The 20,791-nt window shown below is 37.0% G+C and overlaps 1 protein-coding gene across 4 annotated transcripts in view; it reads right to left on the minus strand.

Moving 5' to 3' along the window:
- Positions 1-20,167, minus strand: part of Dlg5 (Discs large 5) — a 670,182-nt gene extending 650,015 nt beyond the window's left edge. For 2 of the 4 annotated variants that reach the window (XM_067100126.1, XM_067100119.1), the window contains exons 1-3: positions 18,761-20,151; positions 9,399-9,548; positions 7,415-7,511 (exon numbers count right to left, since the gene is read on the minus strand). In XM_067100126.1, coding sequence (XP_066956227.1) covers positions 7,415-7,511; positions 9,399-9,548; positions 18,761-18,829 — 316 coding nt within the window. In that variant the 5' untranslated portion in view covers positions 18,830-20,151. Of the gene's footprint in view, positions 1-7,414; positions 7,512-9,398; positions 9,549-18,760 lie in introns of all 4 variants that reach the window. The other 2 variants (XM_067100141.1, XM_067100133.1) reach the window with 2 other exon arrangements.
- Between the last annotated feature and the right edge of the window lie 624 nt (positions 20,168-20,791).

A 20,791-nucleotide genomic window follows, 5' to 3' on the forward strand; every position in this document is an offset into this window, starting at 1 on the left:
CTACAAAGCCTAAGATCCAAAATTCAAACATTTTCCCCGTATATACAAGCTTTACACATAAAGTAACTTTTTATTATTAGAAAAGCGTCTGCGTGAACGGTAATCTGCATAAACTCTAAATACCGTCCTACCTGCTTTCACTATGTTCAATGCTAATTCCATGATTAAGCCATCGCTGGGGGCAGGTGGCATGTGAGTGATATGAATATGATTACGTGCACATAAATTTGGAATTTCTATATCGTTTTCATTTTCTCCTGTGACAGTAAAAATGGATTTATATGCAGCCTATTAAGTAAATAATTATGAAAGAAATTTATACCAGAAAAATGCACCTTTTTCTCATGGCAATTAACCTGCATTTAGTACACAAAAAATAAAAATATACCTGGGCATTAAATATTTAACCACTCACTGCATAACACATTTATATTTATATTTAGACTAAAGCTAAAGAGATTACCTCTTCCTCCTGGCTTCATGAACTTTTTATTTTTCCTCATGTACATACTGTACATACGGTAGGATTTTGAAAGTGTGGGATGTATACAATTTCAAAAGGCGTGGTTAATTTCATTAAGAAAAAAATGCAAGTCTCATTCAATCCTTTTTCATGAACTCATCAAATATCCTGCAGGCACGCACATCAGCCATAAAAGTTGCTCTCTTCTCTGTAACCTATGAAACTGAATTGAATATCGAATTTAGGCCAAGGCCAAGCACTGGGACCTATGAGGTCATTCAGCGCTAAAAGGAAAACAGAGTAGAAAAGCTTGAAAGGTGTAACTGGGGGGAGGGAACCTCGCAATTGCACTATCAAACAAGTGTTAGGAGAGGGTGGATAACAAAGATGGAAGAGAGAATATGAATGGAGGTACAGTAAAAGGAATGAAAGGGGTTGCAGCTAGGGGCCAAAGGGGCGCTGCAAAGAACCTTAAGTAATGCCTACAGTGCACCGTTTGAGGTGCACTGACGGCACTAACGCCCTACGGGAAGTTTAATAAGCATAAAATTATGCAACACATTTCTATATACCTTTACTAACAATACTGTGTGACATGGTTTCAAAAAATCTACACGACATTAATAAGTCAATGCAAAACACCTTTGCAATAACAGAGTCAATAACGCAAAGACTAAACACAGTAAATAACGTAAAGACTAATTGGACAGCACAATGCACACAATTAAAGTAGACGCTTGAAAGGAAAAGTCATTCTTCCGACTTGTATACAACGCCTCAATCCTGAGACGGCGCGACAAAAACATTGCTTCGAACTGTGTTCTTGAACCTTCTCTTCTCTCTCTCTCTCAGACTGTTGCCTCGCAGCAACCGAGTCTAATTTAGGAAGAAGACATGTCCAACTCGTCGTTTCTCCAAATAGAATGTCGTTGTCCTCTTACAAAACTCCCAGGGCGAATCTTTCCTGCCTCCATTCCTTGACGATTCTTTCATGCTTGTTACGCTCGAGAACTTGTTCTTAAGCGAAGCACTTATTACGGGAAATTCTCTTCAAACCAAAGTTAGATTCGATTGCATCATTCTTCGCTCCCTCTCGTGGCATGACGTTCGGTGAGCTGTTGTCTTGGAGACTGATAAGATTTACACTGAAAGACATATCTCAAGAGGTACACGAGAGAGAGAGAGAGAGAGAGAGAGAGAGAGAGAGAGAGAGAGAGAGAGAGAGAGAGAGCAGCATGCTTAAGGCAGCGTTTCTGTTGTAAACTAGATGAAAATGTGTTTTACTATTTTCCACAGAAATTATATCAGCAACACAGAAACAGATTATGAATAAAACGTAAATACAGACTCATGACATCGTAGGGGATTATTCTTCAATCGGTAAAATCTCCAAACAATTCAACTTCTGACTCCGTGACCAAAAAAAAAAAAAAAAAAAAAAAGACAGCCAACACTTAAATCCCTATTATTAACACATTTTGCATAAAACCAACCAACAGCCCTCTAGTGCTTAAAATGACATTTACTTGCTTTCGTTTCAAAGTCCGGCTTCTTGTTTACTGCAACACACCTTACAGTACAACTACAACAAAACTTTTACTCCTGGGACTCGGGTATTTTTTTTTCTAGAATTTTTTTTTTTTCACTTAGAATTTTTATATATATATATATATATATATATATATATTATATATATATATATATATATATATATATATATATATATATATATATATATATATATATATATATATATATATAGATATATCCGCTGACTATCATTCAAGGCAAATGCTGTTCATTCATTTCAAACCAGAACAATACATTGGTATTATTCGTTGCTAGCTAGAACATCATTATAATGGCTGACACGTGGTTTGTCAACCCACACCTTGCTAACTAGACTTCAGTTTCCAAATCCTTTACACCTTCTTGAACACATCCCAACCTTCTTTACCCTCCTCACAACAGATCTGAACCTTTTGGACATTATAAAATCATTATAACTCTACCTATAAAGGCTACCTCCCAGCCACAAGGTGTCCTAGTTGTCATTTTTTCTCTATAGGAAATTACTGACTATGTTTCTAATGGTTAAGGATAAAGTCCTACATTAATAACTGACCTCTCGCATTTATTCTTTGGAAATCAGCATTCCTTACCGTAGCAAGGTGTCCTCGCTACCTTTTTCAATAGGAAATTACTGACCATATTTCTAATGACTAAGGATAAAGTCCTACATTAACAACTGACCTCTCACTGGAAATTATTGACCATGTTTCTGATGGTTACGGATAAAGTCCTACAGTAACGACCGACCTCTCACATTTATTCTTTGGAATTCAGCTATCCAAGTATTTTTCATTTGGTGACGATTTTATTCAAAACCTCTGGAATTTAACACTCCCCCGTCAACTATCTTCCCTGAATCCTATAATCTTCCCCTTTCAAACATGTCTATCGCTTCTACTTATTATTCGCAAGACACCGGATAGATAAAAAATAATAAGAGCCGTCCCATTCTGCCGGCATCTGTATTGTTATAAAAACAATAACATGTAAAATATGCGCTGAAGTTTCTTCGGCACAATCGAGTTTTCTGTACATCGTATAATCAAGGCCACCGAAAATAGATCTGTTTTTAGGTGGCCTCGATATAAAGCTGTATGAGCCGCGGCCCGAAAAACTTAAACCACGGCCCGATGGTGGCCTTTCCTATATCGTTGCCGATGCACGATTATGGCTAAACTTAACCTTAAATAAAAAAAATACTGAGGCTAGAGGGCTGCAATTTGGCATGTTTGATGACTGGAGGGTGGATGACCAACATACCACTTTGCAGCCCTCTAGCCTCAGTAGTTTTTAAGATCTGACGGCGGACAGAAAAAGTGTGGACAGAATAAAGTGCGGACGGACAGACAAAGCAGGCACAATAGTTTTCTTTTCCTAAAAACCTGTGCAATAAGCAACCTGGACCCAGCAGTATTACATATCCCACGATCTTATGAAGAGAAAAGCGCCACGATTCCAAACACAAACACATACATCGATTATTCATTGGATGCTGTTAAAAAAGCACTGGCGTTCCCCATCTGGTGGACAGCGAGCGTAATTGGGACTCTGTGTAAATGAACACGTATGAATCATAAATCCAATTATAAATAAAAAAAAAACTGCGCGCGAGCGCGTCTACACTTTCGTTCCGCCCAGCCTTAAAAGAAAAAAGAAAAAAGCGGGAAGCTTCGCAATTAGCATACGGGGCGAACAAACAGTAATCAAAGTACGAAAGAAAACGGGATATAACCTGATTAAGAGAGACTACAAAAAAAGCCCTACACGATAAACTTTTCATTTGAGAAGACACTATTTCATAAACTTCTTCAATTAAAAAAAAAAACAGCGTTAATATCCTTAACTTATTGATAAAAAAAAAACAGGCTGGTTTTTTGTCTTTTGAAAGACGTTGATACGATTTTAGCCTCATTTTTTAATACCTAAGACAATATTTTTCTTCCTCATTACTGGGCAGGCATTTGACATCTATAATAAAGATTTCTTTCATGAAAATCAAAACCTAGAGGTAAATTATTTATATACAGATAAATAAGATATATATATATATATACATTATATATATATATATATATATATATATATATATATATTTATATATATATATATATATATATATATATATATATTATATATATACATATATATAATGTAAAAGGGGAAAGAAGGGGGACAAGCCATTATAACCCAAAGTTATAGGATGCCGCTGGATAGTTTACTCTTCTAAATAACAGAGCAAATACTATAAAACAAGCAGACAATGATAAGGCTTCCCCACCTCCACCAATACCGACCCAGTATGAGGCAAAACACTACAGGTACACCACATCATAATTCCTAACTCCACTCGCTTCTCCAGAGAGAGAGAGAGAGAGAGAGAGAGAGAAATTGCTTGTATAAACAGAACCTAACTTAATATAAACCTAAAATGGTTACATGAATCACGGTAACAGGTACTTGAGTAAATGCTTATAATAAACTAAAAGTCTGATGTAAAACTGATAAAAACGAGTCATTCTGTCTCATTTCATAGGAATATAGGTAACCTTTCATATCAACAACTATCCACACACACACACACACACAGAGAGAGAGAGAGAGAGAGAGAGAGAGAGAGAGAGAGAGAGAGAGAGAGAGAGAGAGAGAGAGAGAGATTCAAAAGTTTTCAACGCCAGTCAAAATGGTGAGCTCAATGGTAACTCGTTAAAAACTGTTCATTTCCACGATGCGATGATTTGGAAACGTTCCATGATAAGAAGCACTTTCGTAATAACAATCTTTCCTTCTGAGTATAGTAACCCATAAAACCGACAGCAATCGTTTTCTTTACAGACGCTTCACAGAGAACTCGCATTGTTACTCCATAGGGATGACTATGTTATTCTATACCGACCGGCACACACAAACACAATAAATGACAAACTACAGTTAAAAAGTGTCAAGACGTGTTCTCTTCCAACTCTTTCACCTTCAATTATAATTACAGACTATTGGGACAATGGTAATACTAAATAGGAATATAAATTACTGGTATTATTTTATAAGTTGATACCTGATGTATTTTTGAATAAACATAAAATTACGCAAATGATAAATAAAAATCAGAAAATATCTTGTAACCCCCTCCAAGCTAATACGGCAAAAGTGTAACCAGTCAATACCCAATGAGTTATATTGGTACTAAAGGTTCTTTAGGAATATAAATATGTAGTCTTATTTACCAATTTTACCTATGTACTTTACCAATTAAGCTATTCTTCATAATCCACGGCATGATCGTAACATTATCAGGAAGCCTACTTAACGTATGCAGTTCTGTAATATTTAAATCTATAAGTTCTAGCTAAAATAAAATTAATTGACATTACTGGAAATTAGTTGTAAAAAAAATTATACAATACGTTGATAACCTAATGGATTCCTATTCAGTAATTCTAATATGAAAACGTAAAATAGATTAACTATGATAAAAGCATTGGAATTTACACAGAACGCCTTTTAAGAAATTTCAAAAAGGAAAATAACAGTATGGGATTAATGTTCCAATCCCCATACCCCAACTCTCTCTCTCTTTCGCTTAACATCCCTGGTATATTCTTCTGCGTCTTCGTTCCTCATAAGGAAAGGAAATGAGTGTTATTAATTACTTGCTATTTAGGTAATAGGAGGAGGAAGGCGTTTCTTACTGGAATTCGTCATTCGAATGTGAATCTATTGTTTGTTACTGTTAATGATGAAACTTTTTTAACAGAATAGGCTACTTTTTCTTTTAATATCTAGATTTAAGCTTCCTAATTATGAAAAATTCGAGCAGAAAAGTTTTCACTTAATTTATCTTTCATAAATTCGGTAGTTGTCACTTGTGACAACTGCTAAAAGCAGTTGGGCATTAGGGTCTCGTTCGTGGGCAAGAAAACCAAACACAACAGTTCTAACCGTAGTTCTCTAACAATCTGACCGCACACTTCGAGAAAGGAAGCCAATTAGTGTGGCCTAAAACCTAATAGGTGAGTTATACATTTCTTCACTGAGGATACAATCCTTAGTATAAGTGGAGAGGAGCATTAAGGAGTGAAGTTTTTTTTTTCTACTGAAATACAAAGAGCAACAGGGTAGCCTGACTTTCTGACTGCATTCTCTTCACAAGCAAAGGAGACTAATGTTTATAATATAGGATAGGTATTCATAAATAACATCTGAAGCTGTAAACTATGGAAGTAAATGGAAACAAAGGCCCTTCTCACATATAAAAAGCAAAAAACACTTGCAAATACACTTTGCCAGTCATGAATTTTTGAGGGCTTGTCTTTTTGAGACTCAAATTCCATTCATGATTCTGCTTAAAATTCAGATCTGCTCAACATTCAGATCATTAAATTCAGCAAGAATACTGCACTTAAATATAAATAAGCAGCTACAGTAATATTTCACTATTATTATTAATGAAAAGTAATTTGACCAAACCACTGAATACCATTTAAGGACTCCAAAACTATTATTATTATTTATTATTATTATTTCTTCACAGTAGTCAATCAGACCTTGCTGTTATGCTCAATTTTTGTGCTTTTCCCTTTTTCAACTGACTCTAACCAGAGTTTTCCAACTTTTTCAATTTTACCCTGCTCAAAATTTCACTCCTTTAATTAAGAAATCCCTCATGGCACAATGTACAAAGTAGCCTTTCTTCTGAGTCGATCACTACAAACAGTAAATAGAGAAAACCTCTTGTTACAACAGAAAGTGTATATGTCAATCCTGTGCCGGTTCTGTAATGTAAGTCCAACAGCAGCCTACTCATACAAAAGAGCCCAAAGTTTTTTACATCTAACTAATTTCGCACTAATATGTCAAATATTACTCCTTTCATCAATTCATTATTCTGCAAATTTGTACTGATACCTATCAGTAATGAGATAGGTAGATGAAGTAAAGTCTGTAATATGATTCGTGTTGGCTCTAACTGAGATCTTAGTATCTCATGACCATAAAACTGCAGTACATGAAATGCTAAAGACAGAAAAAAATAAAGTACAGTACAGGTAACTAGAAAATACCATTTAAATTGTAACATCACAATGCCAAAACTAAAGACTAGGCATGGCACACTTACCCCTGTAAGGGGGTAGGGCCATCAGTGTACTGTAGGCATGGCTTAAGAGAACCATCCCTTCGGCCCCTAGCTGCAACCTCTTTCATTCTAATGTACCTCCGCTCATATTTTCTTACATCTTACTTTCCACCCTCTCATAACAATTGATCATAGTGCAACTGCAAGGTTTTCCTCCTGTTACACTTTACAAATCTTTTTACTGGCAATTTTTGTTTCAGCCAGCGCTGGCCTTTGGCCTAAATTCTGTTCTATTAAGGCACACTTACTTTGTCTGGAGACGTAGAGCTGGGTCCGCTGGGAAGCTCCAATAAGCATGATGGTAAGAAGGTGAGGATATGTGGTCTCCAAAGCAAGACATAGTGTCTGTGAAGATAACAAATATTTATATTAATATAATCAGTACTTCAATACAACAAAAATTGCAATAAATGAAACATTAGGTGGCAAATCTTTGATGAACTGACGAATAAAACCATATACTATACTGTAATGTAATAAAATTAAATAAAACATCTTTACACAGATACAAAGTAATGAGAATCCATGAAAATCAAAACCTTGCTACCAAAATGAAATTCATGTTACAGTTTAACTTGGTCTTTATTGTTCACACACTTCAATGCTGAGGCTCATGCCAATCTTCTTTTATTCTACCTTAACCACTTCTATTATTGTATGCCAATATACTATACAGTACTTCTCCTCGCTGCTGGGAGAAAGGGAGCTGGGGATTTGGCACGATACATATACACGTGCTACCGGGGTCTAAGCGATGTCAGGCAAGGCAGCCGATCGAGGCTACAGCCTACCCCAATGCCAAATCAAAGGCCTTCAAAAGAAGGCATCGTGCTTACCCCATATGAAAATGGGAAAAAACACATTAAACGAAGAAATAGAAGTAGTAGTATCCTAACAGTAAATACTGTAGTGCATATTACAAAAATACAGTATTGTAACTAATAACTGGTTGGTTAAATTACTTCATACAGTAATGAGGATAATCAATATTTGGGTAAGACCCTCTTGCAGTTCAGTGTCACAAAAAATTCCTGTTGCCCCTGCTGCACTGACTTTGCAGCTGCCTCATTAAGAAATATTACCCAATTGATTTTCATGGTATGAAAGCAAACTCATTTATAACAAGAGTTTTTTCATAACCTTTTTTTCCTCCCCCTTACAAACTTACCAAGTAACTAAAATTTTTGCAAAGCAGTGTCCCCCTAACTTTTTGTTTTTTTACTGGAGCACTGTAATACAGTAATTTTCCCCTTTTGTGGGGCCAGGTCCACTTATATAGGATTTCCACATACTATTTTGCTTATCTCTTCAGTGACTTTGTTTTTTACTTGAGCATGGTAATACAGTACAATTTCCCTCTTTTCTGGGGTCAGGTCCACTTATATGATATCGCCATGTATTTTGCTTATCTCTTCAATGACTGGTTCTTCACTTGTTTATATAGAAATTAATAATAATACACTGTTACTAACACATTAATTTAGTCAATCATATACTGGATAACAACAAAGCAAGATTTGACCATCCGAAAAACTACTCTTTTCTCAAAGCATAATTCTTTATTACTTATTTACTATTTCGTGGAGAATAATTCAATTTTCATGAAACTGGACCTTAGCAGTTCTAAGTGATGACAGTTACAACAATAACACAACACATTTTATTTTCACAGTTCAAGATAAACACTTAACAAACAAATATTATTTGCTGTAAACCACTTTCCTCTTTGAAAAGCTCTGAGCTTCTTTACAATAAATCAAATGTGCGCATGACGGATATGAAAAATTGTAAAATGACGGATTATATAAATGGAAAATACTGAGAACTGAAATTCAACTTTCAAACAGCTGCACAGTGCACTAGAGCATTCAAAAATCCCATCTTTTAATGTACTGTATAAACCTTCACCGTAGACACATAAAAGATAAGGCAAACTAATATTCCTATGTATCCCAGAAGTAAGACATATTCTCCCAGACATCCCTTACTCTTTGTTGAAATATTATATCAACTGAACCCTACTGGGCAAAGTCAGTTACTTAACTAAGACTTTCAATAATACAGCATTAACGCTACTGAGAGACATCTCATCTTGCCAGTGCATCCCGAAGTAAAAATTACATCCAAAAAATACACACAACCTGTAATTCAAAAATTTCATTAGTGGCTAATGAAGTTTAGTTTATCTAGGCAAATAACAGTGGTAAATACATAAACCATTAATGATCTTACCTGGAAAGCCTGAGAACCTTTCATAGGAAGTATATCTAAGAGGGTAAGGATTCTCTGGCTAGGAGATGCATGCCTGCGGATGGCATCTACATCTTCAGAACACAGCACTCCTGTATCTCTTAGAAATGGAATGATTCGCTCAACATCAATCTGAAAGAGAGATTACTATGAATGAAATCAATTTCTAAAACAAAATACCAGTTACTAGTACACTTGAATCTGCTGTATATGTAGCACATAATTAAAATCATTTAGGTGATTGATTGACTGATTATGAAATTTAGGTCTTGAAGACCAAGCCCCAGAACCCATCAGGATTATTCAGCACAGCAATGAAGATGAAATATATAAATTAACCATGTGATTGACAATGAAAAGGTGATGATAACATACTGTACTAGTGAAATTCAATGTTAAAATATGAACGTAAAAAATGAAGAATGATATTAGATAAAACCCATAAAAAATAAATATATATAAAACTTTTATATTTAAAATGTATACTTATATAAAACAAATATGACAAATCTTTAAAAAATATACTATATTATATCTCATTAAAACAATCAGATTCTTTATGGGTTATCTATCTCAACATCATCATTTAAAATTCTAAAACAGTCCTCCCCACTAATAAGTACTTTGGAAACCAGGGCGCATGATCAACAAAAATGTTGCTGATTAGGCGCTCTCCCCCCAACAGCATTCAATATAAGACAGGATAATTATTCCTTTTTCATTGATCAGGGCTATGTACTGTATATACTTGTAAACTTTTAAAAAGTTTTTTCCAAAATAATAGAACTATCTAAAAGACATATTTGTCTACCATAATGTAGTTCCATTCTCCTCTCCCAAGAAAAATTAAAAACAATCAAAATTCATTGGCTGTCTACTTTTGCATTTCATCTTGCATAGCAAGGCTGGATGAGGAGTTACTTTCCCCATTTTGTATTAACATTGATATGCTAGATCAGTTTTATTCTTTTCCATTTGTGCATACCAAGGTATATAAAATGCAACCCAAGTACTGTATCTGGACAGTCAAATTTAATCAACACACTACCCTTCTGAATTAATCTTTGTTCCAACTGTGTGTACAATCTGGCAAAAGTTGTGTAATTACTGTGCATCTATTTAAGTGGCTAAACGATATGGTACAGCTACAATTAAGAGTACAGGATTTTATATACTACTTTTATGAATTATGGCATTTGTTAAAGCATGCTTCATGTACCTGGCTGGCAACCCTTTTTACAAGGTAAGAGCTTGCAGGTGAGCAAAGCACCATAGGTCCCTCATGGCCAGAGATGATTCTCATAAGGTTACTAGAGACTCAGTGCTGCTACTGGATGGGTGGGGTGACCACAGGACTGTGCCAATGACACATTTTCTAGCACTGAGGCTGGCATCATTCAGTTTCTTTGTTTCTTTTGATGATCATACGTGAGATTTTGTGGATCCATAGGCTAATAGCCAAAGGAGGCAATGTCTTCTTTAATCATAGACATGATCCAAAATCTCAACTGCATGATAAAGGCTTAGCTCTTTGTTGCGTGGTTCTTTGTAAACTAATTACAAATGGCACCTTCCTGAAGGTGGCAGGGCAGACACTTTGAGACCCATAGTTCTGAGAGCAGCAATCAGCTAGGCACTTTTACAATCATACAAATGCATGATGTTCTGTCACTTAAGGATATCTGTTATGAGCACAAGATTGTTTCTCAGGAGCAGATCTAATGTTCATTGGTTTTTGTAATAGATGATCAGTGATATCCTATCAAATGAGGTGGTAGAGACTTTTTCTTTAATCAATTTGCAGAGGGGTGTCTCTGTCCTGGCAGTATTTAACATGCATTATATTCGTGCTTACAAGTTTGACAGCACTGAGGTCATCTGATCTTTGGGCACTCTCTTACTGAGGGTGATACATACTATTACTCAAATGTTTGGAGAGCCATTGTTTAATAGAATCTCCACAGTCTGAAAAATCTCTTCAGTTAAGCTTCTTACTGTTGAATAATGGATGAGGGCTCACCCGATGATGGTGTTAACAGTGCTCCTTTTGTAACTCTTTGAGTGTTCACTCTACAGAGTACAGGGATGGTGGTCTTCCTATTAACTGTTACCGAGAGGCCAATAAGGGCTCGAGTTATGGTATCAAGATGTCCAGTAGACGGATGGTAAGGTACTCTTAATACGATACTCATATAAGTGCATAACAGAACATCAATCAAAGGTTCAACTGAGATTCTCCTAGTAACCCTGTTTCCATCCTGATGAAGATACTGATGCAGCAGAGATACACTGGGGGAATAAAGGAGGGAATCTCTCCAAGATCACAACTACATAATGTAATGCCCTACTTAGTTAACCCTCATTAAATGATGCCATGCAGTTGTCATCCCTTGATATTCTTATGACAATTTACTTTAAATCAACAAATTTTTGAAGTTCCTCTTCTCATTTCTAAACAACTAAAAGTAAAATAACTCAATATCATGAGAAATACATTTACAGAGCAATAAATGAAAATCTGCAGGATGTGAAAAAGTTGAGAAAGTGGCATTTTGGGAAGAAATGGACCAAGAGTTGAGTGATAAATACCAACAGAAGAGAGATTATTATTGGTGGTGACATGAATGGACATGTAGGAAGGACCACAGAGGGTATTGAGAGGGCGCATGGTGGCTGAGGAGTTGGAGAGAGAAATGGCGTGGGAGAGAGAGTTGTTGACTGCGCAGGATCATTTGATTTGGCTATTGTCAACACCTGGTTTGAAAAGAAAGAAAATCAGTACATCACATACAAGAGTGGAGCCAGAGAAAGTCAAAGTCAAATTGACTTCCTCATGTGCAGAAGATCACATCTGAGAAAGGTGAGAAATTGTAAAGTTTTAAATGGAGAGTGTGTGGCAGCACAGCAGAGGGTGATGGTAATGGACTTGGAAATAAGAAACACAGTAAAAGGTAGGCCTGCACATGCCCCATCAACAATCAAGTGGTGGAAGCTGACACAAGAGGAGGAAGCAAGGCAGGAATTTAAGGAGAGAGTATTGAGCGAAATTAGATTGCTAGAGGGAGTGCAAGAGTGGTGGAATCACAACAGTTTGGTGATAAAAGCAAGTGGGTGGAGAGGTGTTGTGAGAAACATCTGGAAAGAAACCTCTTGACAATAAGGAAACCTGGTAGTGGAATGATGAAGTGAAAGAGGTGGTGAAAGCCAAAAAAGATGCAAAAAAGATATGGGAAAAGTAAGGACAGCAAGAGGATAAGGAGAGGTACCAAAGATGTAAGAAACAAGTAAAGAAGGCAATAGCACAAGAAAAGACAAGAGCATTAGATGACATGTATGAAGAGCTGGAATCACCTGAGGGGGAGAGGAAAATTCACAGAACCGCAAAGTCGAGGGACAAGAACACCAAACACTACTCTCATATGAAACAAGTTGAAGGGAATGGAGTGGTTTTATGCAACAAGGATAAGTTAAAGAAGAGGTGGAAAGAATATTATGAACATCTGTTAAATGAAGAAAATCCTAGAAACTTCTTTGAAGATGGGTTCCAGAACCTTGGTATGACATACTATTAGTAGGAAGTAAAGAAGGCACTAAAGATGAAAAATGGTAAAGCAATAGGACCGCATGGAATTCCTGCAAAGGTGTGCAAGAGGCTGGGGGAAGAAGGAATAGACATGCTGTGGGACATAGCAAAGAAAATATACAGTCAGGAAAAGATACCAAAAGAATGGAAAGAAAGCTTTATTGTGCCTATCTAAAAAGAGAAGGGTGACATCCAGGATCGTGCAAACTACAGAGGAATAAAGCTAATGTCTCACACCATGAAAATCTGGGAAAGAATAATGGATCGAAGAATTAGAGAAGAAACATCTGTAAGTGAAGAACAGTTTGGTTTCATGCCAGGAAGACGAACAACAGATGCAGTGTTTGCCCTCCAATAGATGATGGAAAAACACCGAAAAGCAGAAAGGACTGCACATAGTATTCATAGATCTGGAAAAGGCATATGATAGAGTCCCACGCCAAGAGGTTAGAGCAATGGAGGAAGGTACTGGAAGACAGAGGATTAAAGATCAGTAGGAAGAAGACTGAATACTAAGTTTTAATGGAGATCAAGACTCTGAGATTAATATGGAAGGGACAAGGTTGAACCTAGTAGGAAAATTTAGGTGTCTTGGTTCAACAGTGGCTGATGATGGAAATTTGGATGTAGAAATAACACAGAGTGCAGGCTAGATGGAAAAATTGGAGAAAGAGGTCAGGTGTCTTGTGCAACAGCAGAATCAACATAAAGGCTAAAGGAGGAGTGTATAAGACAGTAGAGATCAGCTTTGATGTATGGAGCAGAAACATGGCCGGTAAAGAGAGTGCAAGAGAAGAAATTGGATGCCATAGAGATGAAAATGCTCAGGTGGATGTGTGGAGTAACTAAAATGGACAGCAAAGAAAACTGCAGTGGTATGGCCAATTGATGAGAAAGGATAAGACATATGTAGGGAGGAGAGTGATGCAGATGGAGGTGCCTGGTGGGAGAGCAAGAGGAAGACCGAAGCAAAGGTGGATGAATGTAGTTATAGAAGACATGAGAGACAAACAGTCGTCAGAGGACGATGTGTTTAACCAAGCCCGGTGGAGGAAAGCTGTCAGAAACATCGACCCCACATAGAAGTGGGAAAAGATGCAGAGAAAGAAGAAGAAATTAAAATCAGCTCTAAGTTCAAAAGTTGTGAGCCAGAAACAACTTTTACTCCAGATGAGTAATGAGTTCCACAATTCCAAAGGGATCTCAAAGGGTTAAGAATTTCTCTTTGCTGAGGGGGGTGTCACTTGGTACCAATGGTTTTTCAACATCCCTTTGGTCCCCAGCAGCACTGCTTCCTCTCTTGCTGTCCTTTCAGACTTTTGTTTTTGGTTCATTCCCACTTCCCTTTCTAATCTCCTTGACTTTCTGTTGCAATTTATAAATACATCCCTGAGCCAGCCTGTTGGAAGCCTAATCAATAATGACAGTTATATGTTAAGTTAATTTCTCGGCTTCATTTACATTTTTAGTTCTCATGCAGACAACAGTCAAACCAATTCTGACGATTTCCATAAGTAGCTAAACTTTATGTGTCTGGTTCAGTATCAGCAAACTACAAGGTTAATACACGAACAAATAAGAATGCTTTTATTAACCATGTAACCATGCTGAATAATTTTTTTAGATTTTTGGTGCATGTACAGTACTTGAGTCTTAGTGCATTGTTGTTCCATCCTGGTAATGAGGTCTGCTGCTTTGACACGACATTCTTAATTCCATGATTAACTATGAAAACTAGTTTATGGAAACACAAGTGGTACAATATTCCTGAACAATAAAACCTCTTGACTTTTATTACATCACCTTCAATGTTTATTTTTGAGGGTCCTCTCCTATTAGCTCTCACTTGGTACATAGGGTACTCTTCGTTATTTGCCAGTTATAGCTTAAATTATTCCTGAACTACTTTCTAAAAAAGTCTTGTGTTTCCTCAAAGAAACATTTCAGTTCCTTGGGTATCTTATTTCAAAATAGTATCTTGGTTGCATCTAGGCTCAATCTTTCCTATGGCCGAGAATGAAATGAGCTGTATGACTAATTTTTTTCACTATGCTGAAGTAGCTTTTGTTTCATTAAATAAAGTTGCAATGAGATTCATAATTGGCATGGACCCATGACAATGTTGTAAATTTGGATCAATGACACTGCATCAAATTTTGCAAATTTAATCCAAACCTTTTCTTGTATTAATGTGTGAGGTATAAATAAGTTTTATGTGCATATGGAGGAAAGAAATAAGGACATCTGAAGAACTACAATGATAGAGACTGTTGGAAAGTATATGATTACTGTCTTACCATACCAATAATAGCAAAATACACTGGACTGTTATATATTCAATTTATGGATATGAAATTCATGATGATTTTGGAAACTGGCAAGAACTAGCCAACAGTCTAGATGGTTCACAATGATTATAACAAGAAGCTCATGATAGGCTATACCCCTGTCCTGTAAGAGACCTGCCACACCTTTTAGCAAAGGTTAGAGGGGATCCAAGTGGGCTTTCAGGCACTGGCATATAAAGCTTCACAAGTCAGTTTATCTTCAGGAAAACAAGAGCAGCCATGACATCTCCCTGCTTACAGTCAAAAACATCAGCTAAAAGGTTTCCTTATCCTTAGTACAGTGACAATGACATCTGATTTAAGCACTGGAGGCACTATTGAGCCTATGTCAAAAAGTAGATATTAATGAATATTAAACCATTTATGTTTTTAAGCTATACGTGGGAGGTTTTTCCTACCTACTACTTATATTTAAGTTATATACAGTATATGGAAGATTTTCTTTCATACAGAAGTAGCACTGTTTCATTTTCAAATGATGCACAATCTCTTGGAGCCATAGCTCTTAGATAAGCTACTGTATAACTATTCCATAACAGTAGAGATCTATTCCTCTTCCCAAGAAGACACTCTTTGCTTCTCCAAAGATGATTGTCTAAAAATTCACACTGAATCAAGCCTTGTCTTTAATATGGTAGCCCAAAAGCAAAGAAGGAATTATTTCATCAATTAAGTTGGCAAAACTTCCACTTAAAAGAACAACAGGCTAAAATTATAAAATTGCAACCAATTTCAATGCAACAAAATGCAAAATGCTATTTAAATATGTTGCTTGTCTTTGAAAGAATGGTTTGCAAATAAAAATAACTAAAAAGTAGTACAGTATTAGATATATTGTTAGAAAATGTAAAAGAAAAAACTTGGAAGACCTCATACACATTTTTACCCTCTTATACAAGAATTAATTCATTTTGAATAGGGCTATGATGTACCCTTTCGTGACTGGTCATGACAGAAAAAAGTCATACAAAGTTTATAAACATATTGTACTAATTTCATTTCTTGAAATTAGTAAAATATGTATATAAAATATGTATTTTGAATTTCCTCATCATTGGTGGTTAAAGAATTCTGTTTTTCCTGGGGTGTTAATCTGTAAAGTTGTTTGGGTTGAGATGATAAAAAAAAAATATAGGGCCCCCCTTACGAGTTAAGACCAAGTGCAAGAAGTTATATTGGGATGCATTCATGTACTTCACTTTTATGCATGATCCATGGTCCTCTAGGTCAGGTTAGGGTGGGGAACCTTATGCAGCCCAACCCAATCAGGTAAGGCCTAGAGCCTAAAGTCAAATTAGGTTAGGTGAACTAAGGTTAAGATGTATCCTGGTATTTTACCCTATAACTCAAGTTACTCTCAAGTCAGTTTAAATGGAGGCACTGCTAACTATCCCAGTTCAAGCAGTAAGCAGCACCCTTGAATCAGCTTTGGTGCAAATTTTTATCACATCTTTGTGATTATTACTGATTACAGACATGACCCACATATTTTCCCATACCGTATCTTGATATCTTGTAGTTAATTTATTTCTTTTTGGTGTAATTCACACTGTTTTGGGCTTTCTTCACTCTAAAAAGAAACCACTTTCCTACCAGGGTTCCCCTAAACCTTATGTATTTTATTAGTACCGACTAAACACGTCAGAAATGCCTGAGATAAGCTGTCAAAAAAATACAGGCTTCAAGTATTTGGTGACAAATACCATGCATTTTCAGAACAGCTCTACAAGAAAATATCAAAAGTAGAAAACTATTTACAGCTTAACAGTGTTGCAATGAATGTAACTATACCTCAAAAATAGAATATAAAATAAATGCCTCTCATACAAGGGATGCACTTTTCCTTTAGTCAATCAAAAAGTTTACACTTTGCCGAGTTATGTTATCTGTTACACTCTAAAATGTAGCCTAGTTCTTATATATGATATCTCATGTCCAAGGCCTAAACTTTGATTTATTACTTTTTCCTATTGACTGACTTTGCAAGATACTGTCACATGGGGGAAAAGTGGAAGAATATTCTTTTTATTTTGAAAGTCAGGTATTTCTTTGCCAATTACAGTAATTATGCATTAGCTTTGGGTGGTGCTGGACCTTTACAAACTTTTCGTAACTCACATAGCCTATTCTAAGCTCATGAGTTTGCGAAGACTGTTTCATGCACTTCAGTATTGTTTGGAGTTTTTCATACTGGAAAATTAACCACCTGGTGGTATTTGGTCAAGTCCAAACCATATTTCAGATATATGCAGGTTAAGGCCCCAAAAATGATCAGTCAATCTAAGAGATGGGCGATTTTAAATATGTAATAGGGCTTATCCAAGCCTATTACATAGTCCCCTTAGTCTGACAATAATGGGGAACCACAGTGGGATACTAAAGACTTATCTTAAGGACAGGATAGCTTAGGTTAAGGTGAGGTGCAAAGAAGAGGAAAAATAACCAAAGTATTTAAACAACCTCATATTGTTTATGGGGTCCCAAGTCAGATTTGGTGGGGGTGGGAGAGTGACCAACTCCTAGCCAGGTAAGTTTCAAAACCCTTGCTTAGGTTAGGTTAGAATGCATTTCTGCATCTCAGACTGAGTCAAATTGCCCTAAATGGGAGACTGAGGTCACTCCAAAAGGGTAAAGCCACCCCCTACAACAAGTAGGACCCAGTGCCCCAAGTTAGGTTAGGTTATGATTCATCTTTGTATTTCACACTATGAGTTAAGGTGATAAGTCAGGTGTGGTGGGAGGTACAAGGAGGTACACCCACCTAGGCAGGTTACTCAGGGAGGACCAGATGGCCTAATTTAGATTAGATCAGGATGTATTCCTGTATCTCACCATCTTCCATATTTCCAAGCCAGCCTAAAAACCGGTTCCCACGGCAGTCTTCGACCACTTCTAAACCATCCTCAAAAATTTTTTAAGGGATTTCCTTATTTTAATGAACGTTACTAGACAAATCAGTGATTATATTGATCTTCAAACTTTAAAATACAAAACTTTATTTGGACCTATTCTGTAGAAATGCTACTTAGGCTATACTAGTTTTATTTTATAATTCTGTAACACCTCTACTTGCTAGACGTCTGTACTTACCAGCTATATCACAACAATGATGCATTAAAATAAAAAAATACTTGAACTGAAAAAATGTAGGGTGTTGTTTTTAGTTTAGACTATGAATTATATAGGATTACTTTTAGATGTGGGATACCTTGAAAATATTTCAACCATAGAGACTGTTCCTTACCGGGGGTCAGACGCCCCAGACAACCTAGGAGTCCAGTATTTATACAATGATAAAAGTCGGTCATAACTGACATGGCCATACTTCAAGAAAGCTAGACTATACAAAATTTTTGGCCCAATTCGTTCCCACTGGGCCACCCATAAGAGTATGAATGTCAGGCCGACCTCACCTGAGCAAATTTGTTGCGGAAGACGTGAAGCAACTCCTTCAGCCGCTCATCCATCTTGTTTGTGTACATGGTAACTTAAGGAAGGCAAAAAACTCTGGACGGAGAGGTTTCTTGGATGACTTGACAACAACAGCTGCTGGGCCAGAGCTACGGCTATCACAGAAACGGAAGGTCGCAGACGCAACGCAATGGACACGATTCACAACGACACTAGCCTACGTTCGTCTATGTTTCTACCGGGGTCACAAAACCCGAACCCCCCCACAGGAATCCAGGCCCACGCAGAGGCCAATCCCTTTCATATGGATTAATTTGTGAGTTTTTGTCAACGAGGGTTGTTGCTGTTTTCATGCGCTGAGGCTGATATATAGGCCTAGGCTACTAATCACCGCATTTGACGCACAGGACACTCGACCCCATAAGCCTGCAGACTGTCCTGGGTAGCCTGAGTTGGGCATAGTTCTCAACGTCAGCTGATGGGTAGGGTACACCTAGTTTGGCCATTTAGGCTGTCCTTTAGGGCTACTACATGCCTAGGGAAGGCTAGACTTATGGATATCTTCATAGGCCGACAGGCTCACCCAATAGGCCTCGTTTACGAACGAGAGGACTGAAACTTGCGCTAAAGGTCAGGAGGCTTAGATTAAAGGCCTAAGCATCGTCGGAATAAGTTCCCATGGCCTCTAAACAGTTTTAAAGATTGCTGTACGGTAGGTCAAGCTAATGTGCCAGAAGCTAGGCCTATAGCCTTGGTTACCTAGCGTATTATTCATAAACAGGCCTAAAACTACGATAACAACTAAAAGCCTATATACAAAGAATCAGGCCTCATCAAAATCTCCTCTTAAGGGAACGAATATACTAAAAGAAAGGGCTTCAGGAAGGAACGAGATGAGGGAGTGAGTGTGCGAGGAGAGAGAGAGAGAGAGAGAGAGAGAGAGAGAGAGGGAGGGAGAGAGAACGGGTGACTCAGCTGGGTGACCTTTCCCTCTCGTAGGAGGTTGAATAAACACACAGTTAAAAATATAAATTCTCTTCGATTTACACTTCTCGAACTTCACTAAGGACACTTTGCAATGTATCTTTTCACCCGCAGCGTAACGTCTTCCATCAACGTCAAAGAAAAGCAAAAAAAAAAAAAAAGTCTGGAACTCTATAATACACCTGAAGGTAACAATTGTCACTTGACGTCTACTTTTTAAGTCGTTTCGCGACACTTTATCACTTTTTCAACCTCACGGGCTCGCAGATCACACTTATATCTACGGCGTGTCTCACTGGGAAAACTTTTGCGCAACTTTCACTAAACTTAACTCATAGTTAAAAAAAGGTCAATTAGCGTTTATCCAACTCTCTCCATCTTGCTTATGTTTGTGTAGTTGGTCAGGTGCAAGGTAGATGGCGTTTGCCTCTCTCTCCCACCCACCCACCCACACCGGCCACCGCCATCTTTGAATGCATTTCACCCATCTTACGTTGAAGGGTATTATTCCTTGTTATATATAACTAATTCATCAAGATTTAGGTCTTGTATTTATGATGAATCTGAAACATGATGTCCATTTCTAATCCTTCCCTCTGTCACCCTATGTACAGGCATCCGAAAATGAACATAAAGTTTACGTACCCCATACAATAGCGATTTTTCGTGACTGTATACTATTATATTACTTTAAAATAGGGCATTTCAGGCCCCTTGACACTAATCAAAAAGTTGCCGATTGATATCTTGCAAAGTAAACGGGCCTCATTACTTACTTATCAATGGTGATGCTGTTAAATTCATATTCGATTCGGACGCAGTTTGCAGATTGACTGCAGAAACATATCGGTCTCAAAAACCCCATGTAAAAAGTTTGTCGTACTGTAGAGGAGAATAATTTAATAGTTCGCGTAATAAAGACACCTGAGAAAGAGAAACTGGGGTAGAACGGGAAGGCAATAACATAAATAAGGCGAAATATAAGAAGGTCATGGATAAATTGCTGTTTCTCCATTGCTCCAATCCCTACCAGATTTTTTACGTAATTC

This window comes from Macrobrachium rosenbergii, chromosome 4 (assembly GCF_040412425.1).
Source record: "Macrobrachium rosenbergii isolate ZJJX-2024 chromosome 4, ASM4041242v1, whole genome shotgun sequence".
In the NCBI taxonomy this organism is placed as follows: Eukaryota; Metazoa; Arthropoda; class Malacostraca; order Decapoda; family Palaemonidae; genus Macrobrachium; species Macrobrachium rosenbergii.